Here is a 9,473-nt window from a genome sequence, read left to right as displayed (position 1 = left end):
ACAGAGCTTCATATGCATTATCTACCATATGCATTACGCCAGTATTTAGAAATTATTAATCTCATTTTACAGATAAACACTCACTCAGAGATAGTAAGCGACTTGCCCAAGGTCACCTAGCTGTACGAGGCACAGCCAGGAATTGAACTTGGAAGCCGCTGATTCTCGGGCCCTTGCTCTCTCTACAGTCTCCAGTAGAGCGCGCAGTTCTTCGGGCACGTACTTTTTTTGTTTTCTAGCGAACACTGACTGCAAACAGGATTTACGCAATTTTGTACGGAAAGACAGCATCCTCAGGAAGAGAAATCACAAGCACCCTCTTCTCTACTCTTTAACTTTGTAGGGACAGTAGCTGAGAAAAGGCAACAAGAAAGAGTGTGTGTGTGTGTGTGTTTTAAGACCCTAAAACTCTGCACCTGCTGAAGACTGTAACAAAAATCTTTAAGTCTCTGCATTCATCAGTTTGAGCCAGCGAGACAGGTGCATTGCACACACATCCATGCTCCCTCAGGCAGCCACCAAGTGCTCCCCTGGGGAGAAGCCTGGCCCGTTTGTGGTCACCGCCCTCTAGTTTCTCATTTTCGCGACGGCTCTTTCCAAACGCAATTCCTTCGGCTCAAAAGCCCTTCTCCAGCCCTGGCCTTAATGATCTATTCTTTTTTCTCTTCTCTGCTCAACGAGGATGCCTGTCTACCCAGCTCCAGCCCCTCAGAGCTCCCTCAAAACGGTCTATATTTTTTATTTTTAAATTTGTTTTGGCTGCAGAGGATCTTAGTTTCCGCCAATGGGGATCTTTCATTGCGGCTTGCAGGCTCAGTTGCTGCCTGGTAAGTGCGAACTTAGCTCCCCTACCAGGGATCAAACCTGCCTCCCCTCCCTTGCAAGGAGGATTCTTAACCAATGGATCACTAGAGAAGTCCTATATTTTTTATTTTTTGGTTGGATTGACAAGGTCCAACATCCCTAAAGGATCACGCCCCATCCTGAGTCTGGCACTGTGGCGCTCATAGATGCGGGGCTTATCAAACAGAAAGAACTAAGTCGTATTCCCGTTCTCATCATTAAACCTGCCCGCCCTGCAGCTGGATGTCCCCTCTGGTCTCCCAGGAGACAGAAACTCTCATATAAAACAGCGCCGACCCTCCAGTCCCGCGTTCCCAGTACCGCGACCCTTACTGAAGCTCGCTGGAGCAAACCTCCGCCCTCCAGCGGGCCGCCGCTCTGCGCCTGCGCCCTTGGGATCTAGGCTAGGCTTTCCGCACTCCCCGCCGGAAGACTCCACTAGCCTCGTCAGTCCAGGTGGAGCGAAGTTTCGGCCCTTGGTGGGAGGGGCGGGGCGAGGGGAGTCTCTCATTTTTCAGTTAAGTTCAGTCGCTCAGTCGTATCCGACTCTTTGCAACCCCATGGACTGCAGCACACCAGGCCTCCCTGTCCATCACCAACTCCCAGAGTTCACTCAAACTCAAGTGCATCGAGTCGGTGATGCCATCCAACCATCTCATCCTCTGTCGTCCCCTTCTCCTCCTGCCCCCAATCCCTCCCAGCATCAGAGTCTTTTCCAATGAGTCAACTCTTCACATGAGCTGGCCAAAGTACTGGAGTTTCAGCTTTAGCATCATTCCTTCCAAAGAACACCCAGGACTGATCTCCTTTAGAATGGACTGGTTGGATCTCCTTGCAGTCCAAGGGACTCTCAAGAGTCTTCTCCAACACCACAGTTCAAAAGTATCAATTCTTTGGCGCTCAGCTTTCTTTACAGTCCAACTCTCAGCCTTCCTCAGCGATCAATGCAAAGAAATAGAGGAAAACAACAGAATGGGAAAGACTAGAGATCTTGTCAACAAAATTAGAGATACCAAGGGAACATTTCATGCAAAGATGGGCTCGATAAAGGACAGAAATGGTATGGACCTAACAGAAGCAGAAGATATTAAGAAGAGGTGGTAAGAATACACAGAAGAACTATACAAAAAAGATCTTCACGACCCAGATAATCACGATGGTGTGATCACTGACCTAGAGCCAGACATCCTGGAATGTAAAGTCAAGTGGGCCTTAGAAAGCATCACTATGAACAAAGCTAGTGGAGGTGATGGAATTCCAGTTGAGCTCTTTCAAATTCTGAAAGATGATGCTGTGGAAGTGCTGCACTCAATATGCCAGCAAATTTGGAAAACTCAGCAGTGGCCACAGGACTGGAAAAAGTCAGTTTTCATTCCAATCCCAAAGAAAGGCAATGCCAAAGAATGCTCAAACTACCACACAATTGCATTCATCTCACACGCTAGTAAAGTAATGCTCAAATTCTCCAAGCCAGGCTTCAGCAATACGTAAATGAACTTCCAGATATTCAAGCTGGTTTTCGAAAAGGCAGAGGAACCAGAGATCAAATTGCCAACATCCGCTGGATCATGGAAAAAGCAGGAGAGTTCCAAAAAACATCTATTTCTGCTTTATTGACTATGCCAAAGCCTTTGACTGTGTGGATCACAATAAACTGGAAAATTCTTCAAGAGATGGGAATACCAAACCACTTGACTTGCCTTGCAGTCCCAAGGGACTCTCAAAGAGTCTTCTTCAGCACTACAGTTAAAAAGCATCAATTCTTCGGCGCTCAGTTTCCTTTATGGTCTAACTCTCACATCCATACGTGACTACTGGAAAAACCATAGCTTTGACTAGACGGACCTTTGTTGGCAAAGTGATGTCTCTGCTTTATAATATGCTGTCTAGGTTGGTCATAATTTTTCTTCCAAGGAGCAAGCATCTTTTTAATTTCATGGCTACAGTCACCATCTGCAGTGATTTTGGAGTCCCCCCCAAAATAAAGTCTGTCACTGTTTCTACTGTTTCCCCATCTATTTGCCATGAAGTGTTGGAACTAGATGCCATGATCTTAGTCGTTTTTATAAGCCCTTAATGAAACTAGATATTAAAGGAGAAAATCCAGTGAGTTTGTCTTTGGCCTAAAGTTAATCCACGTTCTGTCTGGATTTCCCCTCTATCCAAAATAATGGTACAGTCCCGCATAAGCCCCGCCCCTGCCCACCCGGGGCTCTGCCTCCTAGAAGAGTTAGTGGTAGCGGCGTCTTCCGCCAGGTCGTTGGCACGTCGCTCTCGAGGTGGGGCTACGCCCTGGTCCACGCCTTCCCAGCGGGCAGTTTCCCAACCGCCGTTGCTAAGCGGCGGTTACCTGGCCGCGCGGTGCTGGGCGGCGGCGGTTGCAGACGGTGGTCACCGGGCCTCAGGTAAGGCGGATTCCTGCTGCGGTGGGCCGGCCAGGGCGCTGAGGCCTGGGAGTTGGCGAGGGCCTCGGCCAGGTGTCCTCGAGGATGCTGGGCATATCCTAGGGAAAACTGAGGTCCACTAGGGTCCAGTCCTCTTGCCTAGAAAATCCCATGGACGGAGGAGCCTGGCAGGCTGCAGTCCATGGGGTCGCGAAGAGTCGGACACGACTGAGCGACTTCACTTTCACTTTTCATTTTCATGCTTTGGAGAAGAAAATGGCACAGAGTCCGATACGACTGAATCGACTTAGCAGCAGCAGCAGCAGCAGGGTAAAGTAAAAAAGGAGCGCAGATAGAGGCCCGGATCCCAGACCTCAGACGGGGCTCGAATCTGACTCGCCTCCTGCTGGAAGGTTTTTGGTCATCCTACCAAGTGGGAAGGAACACTGACATGAAACCGTGCCGTAACATCCTAGTCCCATCCCCTTTTCCCAGGAATCCTGCTCTTAGGAATTTGTTCTGGGACAAAAATTGTGACAGAAGCAGAAATATGTAAATTGCAGTAGGCCAGAAATAGAAAAGATGCTTATGAATATTGAGTTTATTATGGCAGCCATGCAACCACTAACGTAATCAGAAGGCAGGATATAATGTTGTTTGTACACACTGAAAATAAGCATGGGCGTGGATAAATAGAACATGAAAAGATCATGGGGGGATTTTTTTTTTTTTAACCCGTCAAAATCATTTTAAAGTTAAGTTTGAAGAAGGAAGATGTGGGACTAGCCAGGAAAATTCTAAAAATTCTTAGTAATAGAGGGACTAGCTTTTATCAGCAACACCAACATACCTATTATAAAACTATAGTAATTAAAATAATTGAGACTGAGCAGGAACTTACAGGCAGATAGATTATATAGAATATATAATAAAATTCAATTTTTAGGGATTTATTATATAGGCAAGGTGTATTTTAAATCAGCATTGAAAAGATAGATTAGTGTCAGGCAGCTTTTTAGTAATTAAAACAATAACAAAAGTAATTTTAAACACCAAAATAAATTCCAAATGGACTAAAGTTTAAATCTTAAAAATTATAACATCATAAAAGTACTAGAAGAAAGCATTGTGAAATGTATTTATAACCTTAGCATGGCAAAAACTCTTCTAAATACACGGTGCAATTCAGAAGCCAAAAAGGAAAATGTTAATACTTTTGATTCTATTAAATTTAAAACTATCCGTAGAGCCTGCAAAATTCATCCAAGCTAAACCAAAAAAACTACCAGTAACTAAGTCTAAAAACAAACTTCTGAAAATATTTGTTTCATGATCAACTAAAAAGTATTAAACCTAATAGAAAAATGATCCGCATATGTGAACACAAAAATCAGAAGAAATACAAGTGGCTAATATACACAGTGAAGGATGGTCTTCTTACTAATTTCAGAGTGCAGATTAAAACAATAAGTTTTTTTTTTGCCTATCTTATTTGCAAAGATGAAAAAGTTAAAAAGAGTAGTGTGGAAACAGAAATGTATTAGTGTTAGTGAAAGTAAAAATTAGTTTTTTGTAGGGCAATTTAGAAATAATTTACTTAGCCATTCAATAGGAATTTATTCTGAAGATATGCAAAGTGCACCAAAATGTCATGTTCAATGATGTTCTTAGTACTGTTTTACTAGCAAAAAATTGGGGAGAAAAATAGATGTCCATTGGTATATGACTGATGCCATACATCTTGGTACATCCATAAAATGGAATACTGTGCAGCACTTAAAAAAAAAGTGGTATATAGTGACATGGAAAGATGTGAAAGATACAGGTTAGATGAAAAAAGTGTGTTGCAGAATAGTGCATATGGTTCTATTTTGTGAATAAAACTGTAACTGTGTGTGTGTAAAAAGAATTTAGAAAACTATACTCCACATTTCACAGTAGTTAAGGGTGAGGAATCAGGTTGGAAACATGGTTCCCCATGTGGCAGGGTGATGGCAGGGCAGGGCCATGAGAGTGGGCTGATAGGAAACCCAGGGTTTGCCTTGGGTTTCTGCCGCCATGATTATTTATTTCACTTTCAGCCTTTGGGAATTGTAGGTAAGTTGCAGCTGTACTCCTTTTCTTAATGAATTATAGGAAATAGACATTTATTCCTTTTAGGATCTTTCTTTTGAAATATTGTTTATTGTTTCCCTTTTCTGTCCCTTCTTTTTCCCATAAGGAGGTGACCATGGAAAAAGAGCTTCGGAGCACCATTCTTTTCAATGCATACAAAAAGGAAGTCTTCACCACGAGCAATGGCTATAAATCCATGCAGAAAAGACTTCGGAGTCATTGGAAAATTCAGAGGTGACCGAGTATATTGTTTTCCCTTCTGAGCGATAAAAACAGCTTGCTGGTAATACTGGGAAGTATCCATCTTATATAAGAATGGCATTTGCGGTGGGAGGGGTTCCACTAAACATTGTTCAGAAGTAAATTATTAAACCATCTCTCTTGAAAATTGGCAATTAGCATATTTATTAAGTTGTCCCCCCAAATTACAAGTCAAAAATTATTCTAATTATACATATATGCGTTTTTCAGAGGTTAAAGGCTTTCTCCATATTTTAACTCAGGTCAGTACTTCAGTTTAGGGAAAGGAAAAACCAAAAATATCTCTGAGTGTGTATGCATGGTTTTTCTTAATGGGTAAGGATATGTAGTCATGTGAGCTAATGGTAGAGCTGATTGAATTAGTGGTTGGGGGACTTCTTTATGCTCTAGTGTGGTCTAGTCTAATCTAAGATACCTAGAATTTTGGCTTATAGGTATATTTGAACAGAGGCTGATGACTCTGGGGCAGGCCTATTAGAGAGGAGTCTCACTTTTGAGAGAGAAGCTAGACTAGGTACCTCTAAATCCTTCATCTCTGGGCCTCTGTAGCCTCTGATTCCATACAGTTTAGATGCTAAAATAGCTCATAAATTGGTTTAAATCATGGATCTGACACTTGCTTTTAAAATCATATTTCTAGCTTAAAAGATGAAATCACACCTGAGAAGCTCATTGGGGTGAAACTATGGATTACAGCTGGGCCGAGGGAAAAATTTACCGCAGCTGAGGTAAGAAATATTCGTAAAGAAGACTGGTAGTGAGATAGCTAGGAGAATGGGCTCTGAAATCTTGAACGTAAATTCCTCTTCGCCACTTACCTGTGAGGCCTCAAGGTGGTCACTTCATCTCTCTCTCCATCGTGGAGTTGTGATGATTCATGCAGCACAACAGCTATGGTGTGGTGTGGCTGAGTTTTTGCATGAAAAGTGCCAGACAGACAGTGCAGGCGAGTTCAGTATCAGCCATACCTCTTTGCCATATTTTTGCTTTACAAATAGGAAATTCCATTTAAAATTAAACTATTTCGTAGCTATTTTTAAACTCTGTTTCATGGCTAGACAAAGAATGAGAAATGTGAAACCCAAACATAAATGAGTGAAGATGTAAAGAAATTGGACCCCTTGTGTACCATTGGTGGAGAGGTGAAGTGGTGCAGCCACTGTGGAAAACAGGATGGTGGTTCCTAAAAAATGACAAACAGAATTCTGTGATTCCGCAATCCCACTTCTGGGATATATGCAGAGAATTGAAAGCAGGATCTCAAAGGGGTTTGTACACCCACGTTAATCGAGAGCACCATTCCCAGCAGCCAAAAGACAGAAGCAACCCAGGTGTCCACCACCAGTTGAATGGATAAACCATATGGGATCTATACAACAGTGACTTGTAATCTTCCTTTAGCTAGTAGTTTTCCACTTGTGCTGTCCAGATAGTCAACTGGGAAAATGTCATTTCAGTTTGAGTATTTTGGAGCTTTATGCTAATGACAAATATGGAAATCCTATTGAAACATAATAAGTTTTATGTTTTCTTAATATAAACTTATATTTAAGTGCCTTTACAGATTGGAAGTGTTTCTTTTTCAGCTAGTTAAGATCTTATTCACAGTGTTTTTGACAAAGGTCTTTGGCATAAATTTATAGATTGTTTTTTTTTTTCTTTGTGTAGTTTGAAATCCTAAAGAAATACCTTGATGGTGGTGGAGACATCCTTGTGATGCTAGGAGAGGGTGGGGAATCCAGATTTGATACCAACATTAACTTTCTCCTAGAAGAATATGGAATCATGGTTAATAATGGTAATTATTATTACTATTTTATTAGAGGCAGTAACTTCCTATTTATTATTTATATCGTAGTCCTCTGGGCCTGATAGTACAATGGAGAAAGCCCTGGGCTGTGAGGGTGCACGGTCCTGCATTCTGACCTCCCCAGCAGTCTCACTTTTTTGGTGCTTAGCTTCTTCCATGTATGAAATGAGAGTGATTGGAATACAGTTCCAGGATTCCCTTCAGGTCAAAATTTGTACGTGTCTATAATATCAAACTTACTTCTAATCTAAGATGCACCACTTTCTCTTTTCTCCCTAAAGATGCTGTGGTTAGAAATGTGTATTACAAGTATTTCCATCCTAAAGAAGCTCTAGTTTCCAATGGAGTCTTGAATAGGTAAGCATATCAAAAGTGGAAATGACTTTGCCGATGACTCTCCTCTTTCCTCCGTGACTCTTCCCTTCTATCTTCTCACACATTGTTTTCTCCAGCCGTTTTCCTTTCTTGCCTTTTTGTTTTATTTTATTAAATGATAGTTTATTGTATTATATCACTTCTCATCCATCAAATAATATTACTCCCATCTTTTGAAACCCGACTCCACATCACCTTTTGACAGAATATATTCAATTTCAAGTAACAGAAAACCCTGTTCAAATGGGATTAAGCAACGGGGAGATTGTATTGATTCATGTAATTGAAAAGCTGAGAAGTTGGGCGTGCTTTGGATATGGACCGACAGATCACAATGTCATCAGGACTCCAGTCCCATTTCTCTGCAGCTCTCTTGGCTCTGCTCTCCGGTGTGTGTGGACTGAATCCTTCTAACGGTTCCCAAATTGGTATCTTCATGCTACGTGAGTTAGGGCAAGAGTGCAGGCCTTGGTTCCAACCTGCTTAACAAAAGTAGACCTGAGGTGTGGTCTCTTTGAGCTGACCTAGGCCACGGGCTCATCATGAACTGGTCGCTGTGGCAGAGGGCATCGAAGGCCCGGGGTCATATTCACCCCTGGAACCAAAGATGAAACTCGTTTTTTTCTCATCCATTGAATCCTAAACCATAAGAGCTTTGAGAAAGCAGGAACTGAGTGCGTGAGGGGCAACATCAAGGACCCTCTGGTCCCCGTGTCCAGAACAATTCATTCCACACTTCCACTTGCCAGGTATGTAGGGTCTGAAGATCCAGAGTCTAGAATACAAGGCAAGAATGTGGGTCTAACACATATTTGAGCCCTTTCCTCAGGACTCAAGAAAGAGCAACTAACTCTTACATTTTCATATTAACTTTTGCAAACTTCCAGAAGAGATAGAAGTGTGTAGGAGTACTTTTAATTTTTTTAAGAATTGTATTTTGACTGCACAGTCCTCGTATCTGATTGAAAGTTATATTAATGAATGGAGTGTGAAATCCCTACATTTTGTTGTTGTTGTTTACTAGATTTTAATTCGTTTTTCTTCAAGGGAGATTAGCCGGGCTGCAGGGAAGGCGGTGCCTGGAATCCTTGATGAGGAGAGCAGTGGAAACAACGCGCAGTGAGTGTGTTCCCCAAGGCCACCTGAAGAGGGCAGAATTGTCATTTGAAGAGTTTCCTTTTTCAAAATGAAACCATTTTCGTTCTTGATTACAAAAGTAGTTCTCATCAAAAAACCAGTTTGATCAGTTCAAAAGGAAGAAAATAGAACCCTCCACTCTAACTAAATCCGTGCCCTTCTCCCCAAAGATAATCCTTCTAAACAACAATTAGATTTAAAAATCTTTTTTTTCATATATAAAAATAGGGATAGGTACTTTATCCTTTTAATAATGACTGGATTCAGTTGGATGTATCCTAATCTAGCCAGTCTCCTCTTACTGGACATTTAGGTAATTTTATAACATTTTGCATTAATAATACCACCTAACATTTAATGAGCACTTACTGTGTCGTAGGCATGGCATGTATTATTACTTCAGTTAATCTTCACAGCAGCCTCTAAGGTTATTGACGAGTTAACAGAGAGTGTAGTTGCCCAGGCTCACTTGACTAGTGTCGGAACTGAGTTTCGGTGCTAGGCAGTCTGCTCCAAGGCAGACTCTTAACTTCTTTTCCTTATTTTTA

At 41.9% G+C, this 9,473-nt stretch overlaps 1 protein-coding gene across 6 annotated transcripts in view; it reads left to right on the top strand.

Annotated features, from left to right (window-relative positions):
- Positions 1-3,043: 3,043 nt before the first annotated feature.
- IFT52 (intraflagellar transport 52) overlaps positions 3,044-9,473 on the top strand; it is a 38,094-nt gene continuing 31,664 nt past the window's right edge. For 2 of the 6 annotated variants that reach the window (XM_027558502.1, XM_027558503.1), the window contains exon 1: positions 8,836-8,907. Coding sequence is in view for 3 of the 6 variants with exons in the window: in XM_027558498.1 (XP_027414299.1) it covers positions 5,458-5,576; positions 6,244-6,331; positions 7,272-7,401; positions 7,695-7,770; positions 8,836-8,907 (485 nt within the window). In the remaining 3 variants the exon portion in view is untranslated. Of the gene's footprint in view, positions 3,249-5,448; positions 5,577-6,242; positions 6,332-7,271; positions 7,402-7,694; positions 7,771-8,835; positions 8,908-9,473 lie in introns of those variants that run through there. The other 4 variants (XM_027558498.1, XM_027558500.1, XM_027558497.1 and 1 more) reach the window with 4 other exon arrangements.

Source organism: Bos indicus x Bos taurus, chromosome 13, assembly GCF_003369695.1.
Source record: "Bos indicus x Bos taurus breed Angus x Brahman F1 hybrid chromosome 13, Bos_hybrid_MaternalHap_v2.0, whole genome shotgun sequence".
Lineage (NCBI taxonomy): Eukaryota > Metazoa > Chordata > Mammalia > Artiodactyla > Bovidae > Bos > Bos indicus x Bos taurus.
The sequence above is the reverse complement of the archived record's forward strand: the minus strand, read 5'-3'. Positions and strand labels throughout refer to the sequence as shown.